This window comes from Aedes albopictus, chromosome 2 (genome assembly GCF_035046485.1).
Source record: "Aedes albopictus strain Foshan chromosome 2, AalbF5, whole genome shotgun sequence".
Lineage (NCBI taxonomy): Eukaryota > Metazoa > Arthropoda > Insecta > Diptera > Culicidae > Aedes > Aedes albopictus.
Window position 1 is genome coordinate 248,600,177 of NC_085137.1, and position 22,428 is coordinate 248,622,604.

General features: G+C 38.4%; 2 protein-coding genes across 3 annotated transcripts in view; one reads left to right on the forward strand and one right to left on the reverse strand.

Moving 5' to 3' along the window:
• LOC109424312 (uncharacterized) overlaps positions 1 to 22,247 on the forward strand; it is a 47,502-nt gene extending 25,255 nt beyond the window's left edge. For both annotated transcript variants that reach the window (XM_062851487.1, XM_029859091.2), the window contains exons 2-4: positions 7,464 to 7,595; positions 7,668 to 7,998; positions 21,680 to 22,247. In XM_062851487.1, coding sequence (XP_062707471.1) covers positions 7,464 to 7,595; positions 7,668 to 7,998; positions 21,680 to 21,980 — 764 coding nt within the window. In that variant the 3' untranslated portion in view covers positions 21,981 to 22,247. The remainder of the gene's footprint in view (positions 1 to 7,463; positions 7,596 to 7,667; positions 7,999 to 21,679) is intronic.
• The window catches only part of LOC134288002 (craniofacial development protein 2-like), a 366,803-nt gene that overhangs the window by 336,302 nt on the left and 8,073 nt on the right, over positions 1 to 22,428 (reverse strand). The gene's annotated exons all lie outside the window — the stretch shown is intronic.

Genomic DNA, 22,428 nt, shown 5'->3' on the forward strand with positions numbered 1-22,428 from the left:
CCCGAAAAACTATGAAAGTTCCATATTTTTTACACAAAGTAGTCAACAAAACTAAATTTAAAACGAAAACTTGTAGTTTTTTAGCCTCGAATTGTTCTTAGCGGTTTGGGGGACATATCGTGGATACACAGTTATGGATCATACACGGTTACGGATCAATTCGATGTTTACAGTCAAATGTCGCCTCACTGCACAGCATGGCATAACTTGGGCATAACATAGCATAGTCTTCATAGCATAAACACTATACTATGCCACTCCATGCCATGCTAAGCTGCAACATACGATCGTAAACATCGAATTGATCCGTAACCGTATGTGATCCATAACTGTGTATCCACGGTACTTGAAGAACAATACAGGTACTCTTCGATATAACGTACAAAAAATAATTCTCTTTGTACGTTATATCGAAGTTTACGTTACATCGAAGCAGAGAAAAATTTAATATTTTTTATGCTAGTATTGATGTATTCGACGTGAAATTAACCCCAATTAATGAATTCGGTGAAATTCACAAAACCAATAATGAAAAACATGAGTTTTCATGAAAAACTAATTTCGTTTTTTGTGCTTCGATATAACGTACATTTTGCTTCGATATAACGTACACCAATTTTTTCCCCAAATTGCGCTAATTTTGGGTAAAAAGGCCAAAGATGCAACAAAACATTGATTTGAGTGATTTCGTAGTCTGTCGGAGGGTTATTCCTGGGAAAAAATAAAAAAAATCAATGTTGTACGTTATATCGAAGCAAAATGTACGTTATATCGAATTCGCTATATCGAGGGTACGTTATATCGAAGAATACCTGTAGTGATGTTTTGATTACACTCAAATTTCTCACACAAAGTGGGTACCAAATAAAAATGGCTAAAATGCATTGTAGTTTTTTGCCTTGAAATTATCCGTGAAAAAGTACTGGACATATTTCATGAACAATATTCACGTTTTTATAACACTCTTAATTAATTTTAATTAATTTTACTCAAAAAACTACAAAAATACCATAATTTTTATACAAAATAGTCAATAAACCAAAATTTAAAGGCAAAACATGTAGTTTTTGGCCGTAAATTTCCAACAGAATGTCCTAGACATGATTTTCATAACAATCTGAAGTTTACATTACACTAATCCTCTCCTCTTCTTGGCGTAACGTCCTCACTGGGACAAAGCCTGCTTCTCAGCTTAGTGTTCTTTGAGCACTTCCACAGTTATTAACTGAGAGCTTCCTCTGCCAATGACCATTTTGCATGTGTATATCGTGTGGCAGGCACGAAGATACTCTATGCCCAAGGAAGCCAAGGAAATTTCCTTTACGAAAAGATCCTGGACCGACCGGGAATCGAACCCGTCACCCTCAGCATGGTCATGCTGAATACCCGTGCGTTTACCGCCTCGGCTATATGGGCCCTGTCTACATTACACTAATATTTTGTTTTATAAAAAAAATGTACGAAAATACCGCATTTTTACAAAAACAAAGGCAATAAGCCAAATATTAAAGCAATGACATGTAGTTTTTTAACTTTGGAATTATCGTAGTAGTTTAGCGGATTTATTTGAACAATACTAGTGATGTTTTGATTACACTCATATTCTATATCACTCGAAATACTAGGAGAATACCACATTTTTTAAACAAAGTAGTTGGGTTTTTTTTTTGCTTTGAAATTATTTGTAAAGAATACTGGACATATATTATGTTTATCATAGTGACGTTTTCATGACACTCTAAACATATTTTACTAAAAAAAGGTTTTAAAATATCATAATTATTATACAAAATAGTCAATAAAACTAAATTTAAAGCAGTAGCATCAGCATGTGGTTGATTGGCTTTTAATTTTCCGTTAGAATGTACCAAAGTTTCGGCACCATAACGATATACAGAAACAAGCTCACCTAATTATACGAGTTTCAGTACTCTTTAGACGAAATTGAGACATGCGTCTCCAGAACATGCAGTAGTAATCACCGAAAAATACATAGAAATCCCGTGCAAATAAAAAAAAAGTTACGAACTTTACTGGTATGAATAAAACAAGTTTTCCAAAGCTAAGGTTAGATTATGTGTCTTTATTAGAGAGAATTTTTTGTTGAATTTTTCCTCCTGCGTTTTGCCCAGAGAAATTTTCGTGGAATATTTGTTTTCTCCTAGACTACACTTCAGATGTTGTCTTTTTTTCTAGGGTTTCTCCCCGGATTTCTACAGGAGCTTCATCCGGGATATTTTATAAAAGTTCTCGCGAGAGCTCTTCAGAATCTGAGCGTTCTCAAACTTAAGCATTTTGTATGTAAATCGGTCAATGCGTACTTTATTATGTTCAATACTAAATGTAGAATTAGTTGAGAATTAGCAATAGTTAAAATAGGGTAGAAGCTTCAGTTTTGGCCAGCCCGGAGTTTTGGCCATAGTGCGGTATTCAGCCTGTAACGATCTAAATTGGCATAAATTTATTTTTACTAGTAGATTCTAATATAATAATATGATTGCAGCTGTTGAAACCATATATTTTGATTGAAAACTGGAAGAAAAAAATAATTTTCCTTAAAAATCAGCTCCCATAGGGTGCGGGCACCGGTTTTGGCCAGTCTAAGCGAAATCATTTTTATAAAAATAACCAATAATCCAATGAAAACTACCAATGTATCAAATGATAGGTTTCGATCTACACTTTATTAGAAAAATGCAGAAATCAGGCTAATACTTGATTTTTGTATTAAAAGTGGCACTGGCCAAAATAGAAGCCTTGCCGCAGTTATGGCCATATTCTCAACTTTGGTTTCTATTTTGGCCAATCACGTGTATTTCTTATGGGAGTGACCAAATTAGAAGCACCCTGGCCAAAATAGATATATGGGAGCTGTTTTTTTAAGGAAAATTATTTTTTTCTTCCAGTTTTCAATCAAAATGTATGGATTCAACAGCTGGAATCATATTATTATATTAGAATCCTACCTACCTTACCTTGTTGGCTACAAAGTAACTTTACTCCAATGCCGAGCGTATAGTAGAGCACCATCTTCGTCGGTCTTGGGCGATGTTCCTCCAGTTTCCCCGAACGTGTAGGGATCGTAGATCTTCTTCAACCGCGTGCAGCCAGCGAGTTCGCGGCCGCCCACGAAGTCGCCTACCTCTACCGGGCTCTCTGCTGAATATTGTTTTCGCTATTCTTTCTTCCGACATTCGCACTACGTGTCCAGCCCACTGAAGTCTGCCGTATTTTATACGTTTCACAATATTCGCATCTTCGTACACTTGGTACAACTCGTGATTCATGCGTCTGCGCCACACTCCATTTTCTTGTTTCCCACCGAGAATTGTCCGCAGCACTTTGCGCTCAAAAACTCCAAAAGCTTTTCGGTCTACCTCCTTTAACGTCCACGCTTCGTGACCGTAGAGGGCAACCGGAAGAATCAGCGTCTTATACAGAGCGAATTTTGTTTGCGTTTGCAAGTTACGGGACCTAAGCTGGCTACGCAATCCGTAAAAGGCCCTATTTGCAGCTGCAATACGCCTTTTCACTTGACGGGAAACGTCATTGTCACATGTCACAAGTGTTCCAAGTGTTCCAAGATAAACAAATTCTTCAACAACTTCAAACACTTCCCCATCAATCACTACCTCAGCACTAACACCACTAGGCCTGCTTCTGTCTCTACCCGCTATCATGTACTTCGTCTTGGTAGAGTTAATCGTCAAGCCTATCCTCGCTGTCTCTCTCTTCAGAGGAGCATAAGCTTCCTCCACTGCCCTACGATCGATGCCGATGAGATCAATATCGTCCGCAAAACCGAGGAGCATGTGCGACCGTGTGATGATAGAGCCATTCCTCTGCACGCCTGACCTCCTAATCGCTCCTTCGAGTGCAATGTTGAACAATAAATTTGAAAGAGCATCCCCCTGCTTCAATCCATCCAAGGTCACAAACGACGTAGACACTTCGTCCGCGATCCGAATACTTGATTTTGATCCATCCAGCGTTGCGCGTATCAGCCTAATTAGTTTCGCCGGAAAACCATGTTCTGACATTATCTGCCAAAGCTCATTTCTTTTCACTGAATCGTACGCTGATTTAAAATCAATGAACAGATGGTGAGTCTGCAAGTTCTTCTCCTTCTTCTTGGCGTAACGTCCTCACTGGGACAAAGCCTGCTTCTCAGCTTAGTGTTCTTTGAGCACTTCCACAGTTATTAACTGAGAGCTTCCTCTGCCAATGACCATTTTGCATGCGTATATCGTGTGGCAGGCACGAAGATACTCTATGCCCAAGGAAGTCAAGGAAATTTCCTTTACGAAAAGATCCTGGACCGACCGGGAATCGAACCCGTCACCCTCAGCATGGTCATGCTGAATACCCGTGCGTTTACCGCCTCGGCTATATGGGCCTAGTCTGCAAGTTATATTCCCGAAATTTATCTAGGATCGTCCGCAGGGTAAACATTTGATCCGTCGTTGATCGGCCCTCACGAAAACCAGCCTGGTATTCGCCGACGAAGGACTCCTCAAGAGGTCGCAGTCTGTTGAACAGGACACGCGACAGTATCTTATACGCCGAATTTAAAAGGGTAATCCCTCTGTAATTGGCACACTCCAGTCTGTGCCCTTTCTTGTAGATTGGGCATATGAGGCCATCCAACCAACTGGTGGGCAATTCTTCATCCTCCCAAATCTTTATAATAATCTGATGGATTGATTGATGTAGCTGCTCGCTTCCGTGCTTAAGAAGTTCGACCGGGATCTCGTCCTTCCCAGCAGCCTTGCTGTTTTTCAGCTCCTTAAGGGCCTTTTTAACCTCATCCAGTGTTGGTGGTTCCACTGCTTGACTGTCATCCATTATGTTAATCCTGTTCCTGGGTGCTCCTTCGCTGCTACCATTCAACAAATCTTCGAAGTGCTCCTTCCACCTGGCTGCCACCATTGTTTTGTCTGTCAGCAAATTTCCTTCCCGGTCATTGCACATGGCGGGCACTGGCGCAGTCTTGTGCCGCGCGCCATTGACAGTTGCATAAAATCTCCGCATATCGTTCCTGTCCATACTTTCCTGCGCTTCAGCAATAACACTCTCTTCGTGTTGCCGTTTTTTCCTGCGGTGGATTCGTTTCTCTTCTGCTCTTGCAACCCTGTACCGCTCTCTGTTCTGCCGGGTACCGGCCACTAGCATTCGACTTCTGGCGGCATTCTTTTCGTTCGTCGCTCGTTGGCAGTCCTCGTCAAACCAACCATTACGTTGGCGTCGCTGAGCGGTACCAATCACCTCTTGCGCTGTTGTTGTCACTGCTTCGTGGATACTTCTCCATAAGCTGTTGATATCTCCAGATCCGTTGGTCTCTCCTATCCTCTCGTCTAGCTTCTGATGGTATGCTGCACAGTACCCCTTCGGCTGACAAGCGCTGGATATTGAAACGCATCGTCCTGTTGTTTCTTGAACTCGTGACGCTGGATAATCGCGCCCGAATTTTAGCGGCCACAAGATAATGATCCGAGTCGATGTTCGGGCCTCTGTAGGACCTCACATCTATGACGTCCGAGAAATGTCGCCCGTCGACCAGCACGTGGTCTATCTGGGAGCAAGTGTCACCACTCGGGTGTCGCCAGGTGTGTTTTCGGATATTCTTACGTGCGAAGTAGGTACTGCTGATTGCCATCCCTCTAGCAGCAGCGAATGTCACAAGGCGCAGACCATTATCGTTGGTAACAGAATGAAGGCTTTCCGTTCCAATGACAGGCCGAAAGAAACTTTCTCTGCCGATCTGCGCATTTGCATCTCCGATGACTATTTTGACATCTTGTTTTGGGCACTCTCCGTAGGCCTTATCAAGGCTCTCATAGAACTCATCCTTCATGTCATCGGGTTTGTCGTTCGTTGGCGCATAGATGCTGATCAGGCTGTAGTTGAAGAACTTGCCCTTCATCCTCAACACACAGATTCGGTCGCTTATCGGCTTCCACCGAATAACTCGCTTCATCTGCTTCCCGATCACTATAAAGCCAACTCCGCGTTCTGCCTTATCGCCGCCGCTGTAGTAGATGTGGTACTTGAATGAAGTGTTGGCGATGGGATCCACCGCTCGGAATTCGCGTTCTCCAGTTTTGGGCCAGCGTATCTCCTGGATAGCAGCCACATTAACGCCGACATTCTGCAGTTCACGAGCCAGGAGCCCAACACGTGCGGGTTCATTCAAAGTTCTCACGTTCCAAGATCCGACTTTCCAATCGTTGTCCTTTATTCGTTGCCGGGTCTGTTGCCGTTGAATCAATCCGTTTACTCTACTATTGCTTTTCTGGGTGTTTGAAGGTTTTCAGCAGGCTACCTTACCGGGGCCGCGCTGCCTACATTGCGTTGAAGGGGCTGCCTTCTTAGGTATAGCTGACGCAATACAGCATTTCATACTCAGCCGCTGGATGCCAGAACAGACGCTGTTTGAGCCGCACCTCCTTGGTGAACAGACGCTCGGGACGTACCTCCTCAATCTAGCTGAAGTCAGAAGGACAACAGTGCCCAGGCTGCACTACCAGCTAAGCACACAACTCTTAGCTGGCGGTCTTTGTCATCGTTTGACCCGTGGAAGCATGAGGTAGGAACTTGTGAGGACCAGAGCTATGTTGGACGCTCTCCTTATCGACTCACCGTTTTGCAGCCCACCGTTTTTAGAATCCACTAGTAAAAAATAAGTTTATGCCAATTTAGAATCGTTACAGGCTGAATACCGCACTATGGCCGAAACTCCGGGCTGGCCAAAACTGAAGCTTCTACCCTATATCTATTTTGGCCAGGGTGCTTCTAATTTGGCCACTCCCATAAGAAATACACGTGATTGGCCAAAATAGAAACCAAAGCTGAGAATATGTCCAAAACTGCGGCAAGGTTTCTATTTTGGCCAGTGCCACTTTTAATACAAAAATCAAGTATTAGCCTGATTTCTGCATTTTTCTAATAAAGTGTAGATCGAAACCTTTCATTTGACACATTGGTAGTTTTCATTGGATTATTGGTTATTTTTATAAAAATGATTTCCCTTAGACTGGCCAAAACCGGTGCCCGCACCCTACACAAAAATAAGAACTAAAAAAAATGTTCAGTATTGTACTTTTCTAGTAGTGTTTCTCGGAAAACCTCCTACCTGAGATAACCTACAAAATTCATTGTAGTAAATTCCTGGAGAAATCCTAACATTAAATAAGTTAAAATAAAAAACCAGGTTTTGTCCCCCCAATAATTTGACCAAATTGGCGCGTCTGTTGGGAACTATGGTGTCAGTACTATAACCAATTAATTTAATTTGATATACCTTATAGTTTACCTTGATATATTTTGGCGTTTATCAAACTTTGAGGAATCTTGAGTGCGCGAAATATGTGCACCTCACGGTACCCCATTTATAAATGCTTTCTCTTTAATTTAATTGACCCCCATATAAATTAATACCGTGTCGGTTCTCCATTTATTCGCAGATTATCTCTCACTTACAACCGATGCCGAAGCAAAGGAGGAAGAAATCGGCCCCAGCAATTGTCTCTGCAACGGTCCTTCGTGTATTTGCTGCATAGATTTCAATATGACTTACATCGATCTTGGTGGTCCAGGTTTGTCGTACAAACATTCCAAATCCCGCCCTAACAAACAACTTCATATAATCCCCATTTCCCCCCTCATAGGTTGCGTTCGACTAAAGTATTTTTCGGCGGAGGAAGGCATTGCTCTCAATGTTTCCTACGGTGATAGTGTCCTGCACAGCCAACGGGTCAAAGGTCCCGATCCGGCGCCCACCTGTCTGAGCATGTTTGCCCGGCTGGCTCAAATGTGCGCCCGCTTCAAGGAACTGCTCCCAACTGATGACGGTATGCGCGGCTGTCTTCAGCTGGAACCGATGCTACTGGGAGAGGTTCAAATCGAACTGCCCCTGGGCTGCTTCCGGATGGGACCCAAAGGCGTGGAGTTGATCAAATCATCCGAGGACGAAATCAAAGAACAGCAACCAGTAGAGAGGTAAGAGTGTTGTGAAAATTGAAGCTCAAATCACTAGCGCCAGTCACACGATGCATACAGTAGACGTTCGCTCGGTGCAAACGCTTTAACTGCAATGCTTTTTAACTGCAAGTCCGCTAAGTGCAACAATTTTGCGGTTATCGCACCGCTATCCGTCAAAATGAAATGTCAACAGCGATGCGATGTTTTTCACATGCACTTTTGTTGCAATGCGATGTTTTTCGTATGCACATTGGTTGCATTCTGCAGCAACTGACAGTAATGTGACGTCTGTCAGTTGTTGCAGTTATCGAATTTCATTCGGTAAGTGAAACGTAAACATGTTGCACTTATCGAACGTCTACTGTATATTGATCAATAGTTGACCGTTTTATGGAAACATTGAATGTATATTATTAGCGCCAGTCACACGATGCATATATTGATCAATAGTTGACCGTTTTATGGAAACATTGAATGTATATTATTGTTCAAAAATAGATTGATATCAATCATTCAACTTTTCCCCTATCTTCCGTTTGATCAACCACGCAGCAATATTTCCCCTCCATAGCGCATTTTACTTCAATTTTCTCTACAATATTTCCCCACCTTCAAAATTGTTACATCAATCCTCTCGAAGATTGCTCAAACCATGGGTCAAATTATTCCATGGATCAAATGATTGGTTCAATATTTCCCCTCCAGATCAACCTTTCAATGCAGCAGCGCGTGAACATTCTTCCGTGTTGCCATTTTTTTTAAATCATCATACATATATATAATAGCCCTGTTTGTCTGTTCGGTGATTAGCCAACCAGACGCAGCACGCGGGGAAATTCTCACAAAAAAAATGGCATTTCAATTCCTTTCCACTATCAGATGCACAGAACAAAATCAGCGACAACCTTAGACAACCAGACACAGCATTTGATGAAAAAAAAAATCACAGACAACAGCCGTTGAATTTTTTTTTGCAGATGCAGAAAACAAAATCAGTGACAACTTTAGACAACTAGACACAGCATTTTATGCAAAAAATCACAGATAACAGACGTTGAAAATTTTGATTTATTTTTAATATTTGACACTTCAATAGGCTCCTAAAGGCCTATCTCAATTTCGGCATGATTCGATCAAGCATTGATTAAAACGACATGTTTACTCATTTTTTAAGTATTCCTATTAGGTAAAGCCCATAATAGTTATTTATGTGATGAGTTGCAAAAAGTTGATTTTTTCAGCACGAGTCTTACATTTATCCAACGGGGCTTGCCGAGTTGGATAAATACGAAGAGTGCTGAAAAAATCTAGTTTTGCAACGAGTTTCATACAAAATTTTATGCAATGATTTTTTTCATAATGCAACTCATTTGAGTTGCATAATGTTCATAATGCAACTCAAATGAGTTGCATTATGAATATTATGCAACTATTTTCCATTATGCAACTCATTTCAGTTGCATTATGAACCGGTACGGAAAAGTTGGTCATAATGATACTGAAATGAGTAGTATAAAATATAAATTATGACCCTGTATTGCATAAAATATATTTTCAAAATTTTTAATAATTTTTGCAACACTCCTTGTTTAGCACTAAATTTTGGGTAAATTTTGTTTACCGTGTATGTCAAACAGGAACATTTATTGTCAAAAGTGAGCCAATGTGGTATCTTTTGCAACCCGCCGTTTCACTTTCGCTACGTCAAGGTTGACCTCGAATGTCAAACAAGACCTGCTCATCATTATTTTATTTTCAAGTTTATTAACTATTCTGCTATTGTTTAAGTTCGGAAAAATTACCATTGAGATCAGAAAAGCATGCTCTTTCGTGTTATGCAGCAAAACCGGGGAAATATTTTTTATTTTAGGACCCTATTCTTTTTTACTATCAGATGCAGAAAACAAAACCAGTGACAACCTTAGACAACCAGACACAGCATTTGATGAAAAAATCACAGACAACAGACGTTGAAAATTTTGATCTTTTTAAATATTTGACACCTCAATTCTTTTTTACTATCAGATGCAGAAAACAAAACCAGTGATAACCTTAGATAACCAGACACAGCATTTGATGAAAAAAATCATAGACGTTGAAAAAATTGATTCTTTTATCGCAAAAAAAAATCTGTCACTCTTAGGCAACCGAATGCAGCAGTTACTGGAAATAAAAACCAGTAACAACCTTAAACAACCAGACACAGCATTTTATGAAAAAAATCACAGACAACAGACGTTGAAAATTTTGATTTTTTAGAATGTAGAAAAAAAATGTGTCACTCTAGGACAACCGAATGCAGCAGTTGCTGGAAATAACACAGATAGCCTGTTTGTTAGTCTGGTGACTTCACCGAAGTTTTTCAGATGTAAATATAAGCTGCATTGAATTCACCGAATAAAAACACCTTTCAGTAGTAATTTTGTAATTTTCCCATGGGCTGTCCAAAAACTTTTCGTAATAAAAAAAAAACATATGTACAATACACTCCTGATCAAAAGTTTGGGGTCACCCCCTCAAAAACATGTCATTTTTTAGGCCCATATCTCCGCCAATTTGCGCCCGATTTCAAAACCATAGGTCTCATTCAAAAGATAATAAGTCAAAGTCACGGTGCTTCATTTACCGTTATTATCAAAAAAATAGACCATCAAAACCTGAAACGCCATTCTCTTTCTTCATCATTCCTACACCTCTGGGCAAATTTTTAAAAAAATCGTTAGACGAAATTTTGAGTTACGCCCTTTTAAAGGGCCTAACCCCTAAAAAATCAGAGTTTCTATAGAAAAACATCATATTTCGTAACAGAAGCATGTTTCTGCCATCAAAATTTGAAACGCCAATCTCTTTCTTTATCATTTCTACACCTCTGGACAAATTTTTAAAATAATCGTTAGGCGAACTTTTGAGTTACGCCCTTTTAAAGGGCCTAACCCCTAAAAAATGAGGGTTTCTATAGAAAAACATATTTCATAACAAAAGCATGCCTCGAAGTCCCAAATAATAAAACGTATCATTAATAATGCTACAATTTGATACTATGCGCTAATATTGGCTATTTGTATTGATGTTTGTATACAAATTGGCCATTACGCTAATATAAGGGAAGTATTTTCAAACATGTAGGAAGCAATCATGTTTGTATCAACTGCCATTCATAGCGTGGGACGTAAGTTTTTTGTATTGCTTTTTTAAAGACAAAACAAGTGATGGCATGTGCCTATCCCATTCGTTAGATTTTTTGGTGAATGCTGTTTTAAACTAATAAACATACAAAACTAAGGATTGAGATGATCAATTGTAATGATAGTTCTATATTTAACTGCTAAACTACGTTACCGAAGAATAAACGTGATCAAATGAAACTAAGTTTTATAATAATCCCACTATAAGTACTTATGACCTTCAAATGGACGTAACTGGAGAATTTGACCAACATTATTTTTGAAATTCAGTTTATGGGTGTACATTAACTATATAAATGAAAAAGTAAATGAACTGTCGTTTATGTTTTTCATTGTATATAGTGTGGCTATGATAGTAAATGAATGTGCGTAGTTCGAGTATCAGGGACACTCTCGAGTCCCTTCGAATCTCGCAGAGGGTTACGGCAAGGAGATGGTCTTTCGTGCTTGCTGTTCAACATTGCTTTGGAGGGTGTAATAAGAAGAGCGGGGATAAACACGAGTGGGACGATTTTCACGAAGTCCGTTCAGCTGCTTGGTTTCGCCGATGATATTGATATTATTGCTCGTAAATTTGAGACGATGGCGGAAACGTACATCCGACTAAAGAGAGAAGCCAGGCGAATCGGATTAGTCATTAATGTGTCGAAGACAAAGTACATGATGGCAAAGGGCTCCAGGGAGGAATCACCGCGCCCGCCACCCCGAATTCATATCGACGGTGATGAAATCGAGGCGGTTGAAGAATTCGTGTACTTGGGCTCACTGGTGACCGACGACAACGACACCAGCAGAGAAATTCAGAGGCGCATTGTGGCAGGAAATCGTGCCTACTTTGGACTCCGCAGAACTCTACGATCGAATAAAGTTCGCCGTAACACGAAGTTAACCATCTACAAAACGTTGATTAGACCGGTCGTCCTCTATGGGCACGAAACATGGACCCTACGTGCAGAGGACCAACGCGCCCTTGGAGTTTTCGAACGGAAGGTGTTGCGTACCATCTACGGCGGAGTGCAGATGGAAGACGGGACTTGGAGAAGGCGAATGAACCACGAGCTGCATCAGCTGCTAAGAGAACCAACCATCGTCCATACCGCGAAAATCGGGAGGCTACGGTGGGCGGGTCACGTCATCAGGATGTCGGATAGCAACCCGACTAAAATGGTTCTCGAGAGTCATCCGACCGGTACAAGAAGACGTGGAGCGCAGCGAGCTAGGTGGGTCGACCAAGTGGAGGACGATCTGCGGACCCTACGCAGAGTGCGGAACTGGAGACAAACAGCCATGGACCGAGTGGAATGGAGGCGGCTACTATGTACAGCAGAGGCCACCCCGGCCTTAGCCTGACCGGTAAGTAAGTAAGTATGATAGTAAATGAAGCCAACAACGTCCGTATCCTACAGGTTAAAGAATACTTCACTTATACTGGCGTTATGGCTAATTTTTATACACAATGCATTCAATATTAGTGCATAGTATCAAATTGTAGCATTATTAATGATACTGTTCATTATTTTGGACTTTGAAGCATACTTCTGTTATGAAATATGATGGTATTCTATAGAAACCCCAATTTTTTTTAGGAGTAAGGCCCTTTAAAAGGGCGTAACTCAAAATTTCGTCCAACGATTATTTCAAAAATTTATCCAGAGGTGTAGGAATGATAAAGAAAGAGATTGGCGTTTCAAATTTTGATGGCACAAACATGCTTCTGTTATGACATATGATGTTTTTCTATAGAAACTCAGATTTTTTAGGGGTTAGGCCCTTTAAAAGGGCGTAACTCAAAATTTCGTCTAACGATTATTTTAAAAATTTGTCCAGAGGTGTAGAAATAATAAAGAAAGAGACTGGCGTTTCATATTTTGTTGGCAGAAACATGCTTCTGTTATGAAATATGATGTTTTTCTATAGAAACCCTCATTTTTTAGGGGTTAGGCCCTTTAAAAGGGCGTAACTCAAAAGTTCGCCTAACGATTATTTTAAAAATTTGTCCAGAGGTGTAGAAATGATAAAGAAAGAGATTGGCGTTTCAAATTTTGATGGCAGAAACATGCTTCTGTTACGAAATATGATGTTTTTCTATAGAAACTCTGATTTTTTAGGGGTTAGGCCCTTTAAAAGGGCGTAACTCAAAATTTCGTCTAACGATTTTTTTTTAAATTTGCCCAGAGGTGTAGGAATGATGAAGAAAGAGAATGGCGTTTCAGGTTTTGATGGTCTATTTTTTTTTATAATAACGGTAAATGAAGCACCGTGAAAGTAACTTTGAACATGATTCAGGTGAAACTTTCATAAAAATGTTTGCATGTAAACTTAACCCAAAGTTGCCAAATGTTCTAATAAATAAACATGAACTTACGGCAGTGTCGCTGGAAAATGGGTCCACAAAATTTTATGATGAAAGCGGTACATAATATAACCTATTTTCTATTAGCTTTCAACTGCTTTTTGCCAAATTTGGCTAAAAAATCTAGAAAAAAAAGTTATTAAATAAATTACCTCTTGATGCTATTGACCAAAAGTTTGGGGTCACCACTCCTCAATATGATGTATCAGCCAAAAGTTTGGAGTCGTAAAACAAGTGATTTGGTGATATCTTCGTTTATCTTTAGTTCAATTTCAATTTGTTTTGGATCATTTCAAAGAAAATTAACTAAATTAACGTATTCATTGATTTTTATATATAAAAATGTTATGTGAAGTTAACACATTTCACCACATTGCAAAAAATAAGGCAATTTTACATTATGTTTTAGAATCTAAATTTAAAAAAATATGTGTGGTTCAATGTCTATGTAGTAAGTACCACTTGTTATGTTTCAAATAAGCCAAGCAGAATTAAAAATGAATGAAAGATGGCAAAGATATGAACGAATCACTTTTTTATGTTTTACGAAAGTGATCGCAAACTTTTGGCCGATACATCATTTTGAGGGGTGACCACAAACTTTTGGTCAATGACATCAAGATTTAATTTACTTAAAACTTTTTTTCAAGATTTTTTAGCTAAGTTCGGTTAAAAGCGATTGAAAGCTGATAGAAAATAGGTTATATTACCGCTCTCATCATAAAATTATGTCGACCCAATTTCCAGCGACGCTGCCATAAGTTTTTATTAATTTTTTTAGAAAACTTAAGTTTACATACAAACATTTTTGTATTTTTTCCATTTAAATCCAAAGTTTCTTTGACATATTATCTTTTGAATGAGGAGGATTTTGAAATCAGACGCAAATAGGCGGAGATATGGTCCTAAAAAAATGACATGTATTTGAGAGAGTGACCCTAAACTTTTGATCGGGAGTGTATGTTTGAATATGTAATAATGTTCAAGCTTAGAAGAAGAATTAATGTGAATAGAATAATAAATAGATTTGAAAAAATACAATTTTGACAGAAATGCATTGTATACATTATCTTCCGCATTATTGGCATTGGGATCGGTAAGACTGAAAACCAACCCCGCACTCACCGACGACGACGCATTGATTTAATAAAAGGCTTTTTGCGAGCTGTGTACGTTTGCTGAGCATGCACAGACACTTGTTTTTTTTCTCTCTCTTTATGCATTAACTTCTCTCATACTGCTGGGAGATTTTCTCTCTGCTCGAACCTCGGCAAAGGGGTAATGTCGAAGATATTGGATTGATACTTGGTTTGATCCTCGTGATTCCATCAATAATCCTTGAGAAAGAAATAATTGATGGAATGATGGAATAACAGAAACGAGAAAGCGCTGCCAAATAAACATGTTCAAGCACAAGGAAGTTGCGTATCGTAAATTTTCATTAGATTATTTAGAAATAATGTTTAATATTTAACATTGGTTTATGATGTTTTATATCACATCTTTAATTTATGCGCATATGCGATTTTCTAGTGCTTTCAGCATAAAATGCTAGAACGATATAGGGAAACTCAGTATATTTTCGACAGCTTTTTCTCTTCGTCATGGGGTGTTATCTAAAGCCTGATAAACTTAAAGTTGGCGTCACATCTTTGCCAATCAAACTGTATACAAATAGGTTTCAAGGAATTTGGACGACAGAAAACCCTTATGGCAAAGAGAGAAAAACTGCCAAAAATACCCGCAGTCACTCTCAAATCATATAATTTAATTATCGTTTAGTAATCAATCTAGCTATAGAGAAACCTATTTTAATAATAACGGATAAAGTAAACATTTTCAATAATGAGCGAAACAAACAAATCAATATGGCAATAACCTCTCTTATCAGTCTTTGTTTTCCAAACCTATACTCCTTTACATATTCACTATGACATTAGCAAAAATTAAAACTTGTTCGAACGTAACTGTTATACTTATTGTTTAAGCTCCATTTTGTATGAAATATTTTGATTCAACGGTAGAAGTTCATAACTTGTGTTAGAAATTAAGACACATAAAACTTCTCAAGACATTAGGAAAAATAGCATGATGAATTAGTAAATAGATCCACTATTTACCAATTCATCATATTTATCCGAAATATTGGGTTCAATAAATAAGAGTTTATGAATGCTTACAAAAAAAATCGAATATGGCTTGGTAAATTACCAAAATTATCAAAATATTATTTTTTCATAATAATTAATGGAACTGAATAAGCAAGCGAAGCATCGAAGTTGGCACTTTCTCAATGATCAAGTCTTTATAATATTTACAATGCAAAAACGTGACACTTTATTTCTAGAAATTTGCTTTCAAAGCATTCCATGAAATTCAATTGAACTGGCCACCATGAACGCCGTGAACCACGCGCAGAACGTTGGTGAATTGCTATCTCTTCCTCACTGATGGAATGGTCTTCGCTCAATCTGCTGACTCTTTTACCCTGCTGGATTGATCGAATGAAACAACTTGAGGGGAAAGTTTGACGGACTTGAATGATCTTGATGGACTGGATGATAGTGGTGGTTGGATCAATCTTTCGGAGGGGAAATATTGAGGATATGAACATCAACCTCAATCCTCGCTTTTGCAGGTTGATCAGTATTTATATCAAGATTCAACATTATCATCCATCTTCTCCGCAATAAAAATGCAAGCAATACATTTAGCAATATTTCCATCAAATTGTGTTTCTTGATGAAGTTGAAGGAAAGATTGAACCTCTTGGTTGAATCAACTTATTGATAAGTGTAAATGGCACTATTGTTCGAAAATAGATTGATATGAATCATTCAACTTTTCCCCTATCTTCTGTTTGATCAACCACGCAGCAATATTTCCCCTCCATAGCGCATTTTACTTCAATTTTATCTACAATATTTCCCCACCTTCAAAATTGTTACATCAATCCTCTCGAAGTTTGCTCAAACCATGGGTCAAATTATTCCATGGATCAAATGATTGGTTCAATATTTCCCCTCCAGATCAACCTTTCAATGCAGCAGCGCGTGAACGAGAGCATCATTATTGCAGAACATTCTGCCGTGTTGCCATTTTTTTTTAAATCACACATCACACATCACACATCACACATATATATAATAGCCCTGTTTGTCTGTCCGGTGACTAGTCAAGCAGACGCAGCACGCGGGGGAATTCTCACAAAAAAAAAATTGGCATTTCAATTCCTTGCACAGAACAAAATCAGCGATAACCTTAGACAACCAGACACAGCATTTGATGAAAAAAATCACAGACAACAGACGTTGAAAATTTAGATTTTTTTTATATTTGACACTTCAATTCGTTTCTACTATCAGATGCAGAAAATAAAATCAGTGACATTCTTAGATAACCAGACACAGCATTTGATGAAAAAAAAAAATCACAGACAACAGCCGTTGAATTTTTTTTGCAGATGCAGAAAACAAAATCAGTGACAACCTTAGACAACTAGACACAGCATTTTATGCAAAAAATCACAGACAACAAACGTTGAAAATTTTGATTTATTTTTAATATTTGACACTTCAATTCTTCTTTACTATCAGATGCAGAAAACAAAACCAGTGATAACCTTAGATAACCAGACACAGCATTTGATGAAAAAAATCACAGACGTTGAAAAAAATGATTCTTTTATCGCAGAAAAAAATCTGTCACTCTTAGGCAACCGAATGCAGCAGTTACTGGAAATAAAAACCAGTGACAACCTTAAACAACCAGACACAGCATTTTATGAAAAAAATCACAGATAACAGACGTTGAAAATTTTGATTTTTTAGAATGTAGAAAAAAATGTGTCACTCTAGGACAACCGAATGCAGCAGTTGCTGGAAATAACACAGATAGCCTGTTTGTCTGTCTGGTGACTTCACCGAAGTTTTTCAGATGTAAATATAAGCTGCATTGAATTCACCAAATAAAAACACCTTTCAGTAGTAATTTTGTAATTTTCCCATGGGCTGTCCAAAAACTTTTCGTAAAAAAAACATATGTACAATACACTCCTGATCAAAAGTTTAGGGTCACCCTCTCAAAAACATGTCATTTTTAGGCCCATATCTCCGCCAATTTGTGCCCGATTTCAAAACCATAGGTCTCATTCAAAAGATAATAAGTCAAAGTAACTTTGAACATGACTCAGGTGAAACATTCACAAAAATGTTTGAATGTAAACTTAACCCAAAGTTGCCAAATGTTCTAATAAATAAACATGAACTTACGGCAGTGTCGCTGGAAAATGGGTCCACAAAATTTTATGATGAGAGCGGTACATAATATAACCTATTTTCTATTAGCTTTCAACTGCTTTTTGCCAAACTTGGCTAAAAAATCCAGAAAAAAAGTTATTAAATAAATTACCTCTTGATGCTATTGACCAAAAGTTTGGGGTCACCACTCCTCAATATGATGTATCAGCCAAAAGTTTGGAGTCGTAAAACAAGTGATTTGGTGATATCTTCGTTATCTTTAGTTCAATTTCAATTTGTTTTGGATCATTTCAAAGAAAATTAACTAAATTAACGTATTCAACGATTTTTATATATAAAAATGTTATGTGAAGTTAACACATTTCACCACATTGCAAAAAATAAGGCAATTTTACGTTATGTTTTAGAATCTAAATTTAAAAAAAATATGTGTGGTTCAATGTCTATGTAGTAAGTACCATTTGTTATGTTTCAAATAAGCCAAGCAGAATTAAAAATGAATGAAAGATGGCAAAGATATCAACAAATCACTTTTTTATGTTTTACGAAAGTGATCGCAAACTTTTGGCCGATACATCATTTTGAGGGGTGACCACAAACTTTTGGTCAATGTCAACAAGATTTAATTTACTTAAAACTTTTTTTCAAGATTTTTTAGTTAAGTTCGGTAAAAAGCGATTGAAAGCTGATAGAAAATAGGTTATATTACCGCTCTCATCATAAAATTATGTCGACCCAATTTCCAGCGACGCTGCCATAAGTTTTTATTCATTTTTTTAGAAAACTTAAGTTTACATACAAACATTTTTGTTTTTTTTTTTCCATTTAAATCCAAAGTTTCTTTGACATATTGTGCGTTTAGCACTAAATTGATTTCCGAAAAAACTTCATTGACTTCCGCTGCCTTTCCTATGCGTTAAACATAACGTCGGAAGTAGTGCGCTGTATAGAAAATCAGATTTACTGTACAGCGCACTACTTCCGACGATATGTTTAACGCATAGGAAAGGCAGCGGAAGTCAATGAAGTTTTTTCGGAAATCAATTTAGTGCTAAACGCACAATATTATCTTTTGAATGAGATCTAGGATTTTGAAATCGGACGCAAATAGGCGGAGATATGATCCTAAAAAAATGACATGTATTTGAGAGAGTGACCCTAAACTTTTGATCGGGAGTGTTTGAATATGTAATAATGTTCAAGCTTAGAAGAAGAATTAATGTGAATAGAAAATTTATTTAAAAAAAATACAATTTGACAGAAATGCGGTGTATACATTATCTTCCGCATTATTGGCATTGGGATCGGTAGGACTGAAAACCAACCCCGCACCCACCGACGACGACGCATTGATTCAATAAAAGGCTTTGCTTTGCGAGCTGTGTACGTATGCACGGACACTTGTTTTTTTTTTCTCTTTATGCATTAACATCTCTCATACTGCCGGGAGATTTTCTCTCTGCTCGAACCTCGGCTAGATCCATCTCTCTGCAAAGGGGTAATGTCGAAGATATTGGATTGATACTTGGTTTGATCCTCGTGATTCCATCAATAATCCTTGAGAAAGAAATAATTGATGGAATGGTGGAATAAAGGAAACAAGAAAGCGTTGCAAAATAAACATTTTCAAGCACAAGTAAGTTGCGTATCATAAATTTTCATTAGATTATTTAGAAATAATGTTTAATATTTAACATTGGTTTATGATGTTTTATATCACATCTTTAATTTATGCGCATATGCGATTTTCTAGAGCCTTCAGCATAAAATGCTAGAACGATATAGGGAAACTCAGTATATTTTCGACCGCTTTTTCTCTTCGTCATGGGGTGTTATCTAAAGCCTGATAAACTTAAAGTTGACGTCACATCTTTGCCAATCAAACTGTATACAAATAGGTTTCAAGGAATTTGGACGACAAAAAACACTTATGGCAAAGATAGAAAAACTGCCAAAAATACCCGCAGTCACTCTCAAATCATATAATTTAATTATCGTTTAGTAATCAATCTAGCTATAGAGAAACCTGTTTCAATAATAACGGATAAAGCAAACATTTTCAATAATGAGCGAAACAAACAAATCAATATGGCAGTCTTTGTTTTCCAAACCTATACTCCTTTACATATTCACTATGACATTAGCAAATATTAAATCTTGTTCGAACGTAACTGTTATACTTATTGTTTAAGCTCCATTTTGTATGAAATATTTTGGTTCAACGGTAGAAGTTCATAACTTGTGTTAGAAATTAAGACACATAAACCTTCTCAAGACATTAGGAAAAATAGCATGATGAATTAGTAAATACACAGACAAACAGACGTAACACTTCGAACATTTTCCGAATCAAATCATAGTCACGGAAACATGTTCGCCCAATGCTAAAAGGACTGAGTTTGGCCGACCATTAACTAGGTGGCGGTAGTGGGCAACGTCAAACTCGAGCAAAAACGATGCGAGCGCCACGGGTGGTCAGTTGGCCAACTATCAAATTTTCAAATAGACCGTTAAATCGGTGTACGTTGCAAAACATCAGAGTGTTAGGTCTGTTTGTCTGTGGTAAACAGATCCACTATTTACCAATTCATCATATTTATCCGAAATATTGGGTCCACTAAATAAGAGTTTATGAATGCTTACAAAAAAAATCGAATATGGCTTGGTAAATGACCAAAATTATCAAAATATTATTTTTTTCATAATAATTAATGGAACTGAATAAGCAAGCGAAGCATCGAAATTGGCACTTTCTCAATGATCAAGTCTTTATAATATTTACAATGCAAAAACGTGACACTTTATTTCTAGAAATTTGCTTTCAAAGCATTCCATAAAATTCAATTGAACTGGCCACCATGAACGCCGTGAGCCACGCGCTGAACGTTGGTGAATTGCTATCTCTTCCTCACTGATGGAATGGTCTTCGCTCAATCCGCTGACTCTTTTACCCTACAGTCACTATATACACAGTCTGGCGGACTGTCACTTTCGACCGGAGCCAATCGAGCATGACGTCATAGTGTCCACACCGATAAATGCTACACCGTGACGTCATGCTCGATTGGCTCCGGTCGAAAGTGACAGTCCGCCAGACTGTGTATATAGTGACTGTATTTTACCCTGCTGGATTGATCGAATGAAACAACTTGAGGGGAAAGTTTGACGGACTTGGATGATCTTGATGGATTGGATGATATTGAGTTTCTCGAGAATTTTTAGCATTTCGACAAGTTTCTCTTCCACCTCTATGTTGCGCGCCAGGGTATAATGTGTGTTGGGCACTTTGCGACGATTAACTCAAATCCGCACACCAGTGCTCAATTTGCGCGCCGATTGCCTATGCGCCAAGTTTTTCACTAGCCAAATCACTGTTAATCAGTGGTTTAATGAAGTACAAGCGTTGTTACCGTCAATAATATCTCTGTTGTACATTATTTCCAAACATAAGGAAGTTCAATGTTTTAGACAAAAATGGAACCGAACCCTAAGAGAGATAGAGCTCTTGGCGCGAACCATTTTGACACTTGTTTATTTACATTTTGTATGGCGCACAGCCCGGCGCATGGGCTGTCGGCGCACGAGTTGTTGGCCGGTATGCGGATTTCAGAAAAGATTCGCAATAGTGGTGGTTGGATCAATCTTTCGGAGGGGAAATATTGAGGATATGAACATCAACCTCAATCCTCGCTTTTGCAGGTTGATCAGTATTTATATCAAGATTCAACATTATCATCCATCTTCTCCGCAATAAAAATGCAAGCAATACATTTAGCAATATTTCCATCAAATTGTGTTTCTTGATGAAGTTGAAGGAAAGATTGAATCTCTTGGTTGAATCAACTTATTGATAGGTGTAAATGGCACTACTGAGTAACGTTACTTCTCCTTGATTCTTTCAGCGCCGAGAGCACCCCCCTTACTGCCGATGAGAAAAAAGAAGACGACGAGGAACCAGCGAAGCAAGCAGCGGTTGCACCACCAGCAGCTGCGAACATCACTTCGCCACTGTCTCTCCTGGACAACCTATCGACGGCGGACATCTTGGCGGCGGTGAGTGAATCGACCGACGAAGGTATCGCCATGATCTCCAAATGGCTCGGTCTGGGAATCAACACTAAACCGGAAGGCGGCGAAAGCGACAGCAGCAGCAGCAGTACAACGGAAACTGGCGAGAAGAATGAAGCGAACGAGAGCTCATAGATTGATTGCAATTGAGACTTTTTGCAAAATTTTCTTGACGAGACTGGGTTTACTTTGGATCCCTATCCTTATCTATTTTGGATACCTTTCGAAACCGGTCACATCTGATCTATAGGTTATTTTATTATTTAGGGAGATGCTACAGCATTATCCGCTTGTAGTATGTAGTTCATCTGCTAGTGATACGAAGACTAACTTATAATACGATACGAATATTCATTTGATCCAACAGTGATTATTTTATACAGACTATAAAGTTCAAATCCATATCGCTTGTACTTTTGCTTATAGATATATCACATTCCCCTAGGTAGAAAAGAACGATGTTTCTGTCTGCAAATCTATCTGAAAGGACTCCTTTCAAGAGAGTCGACGAAACGAATGGTTCGATGAGGAGTGTAGAGCGTTTTTGGATAAGAACGCAGCATGGACGCTAATGCTGCAGCAA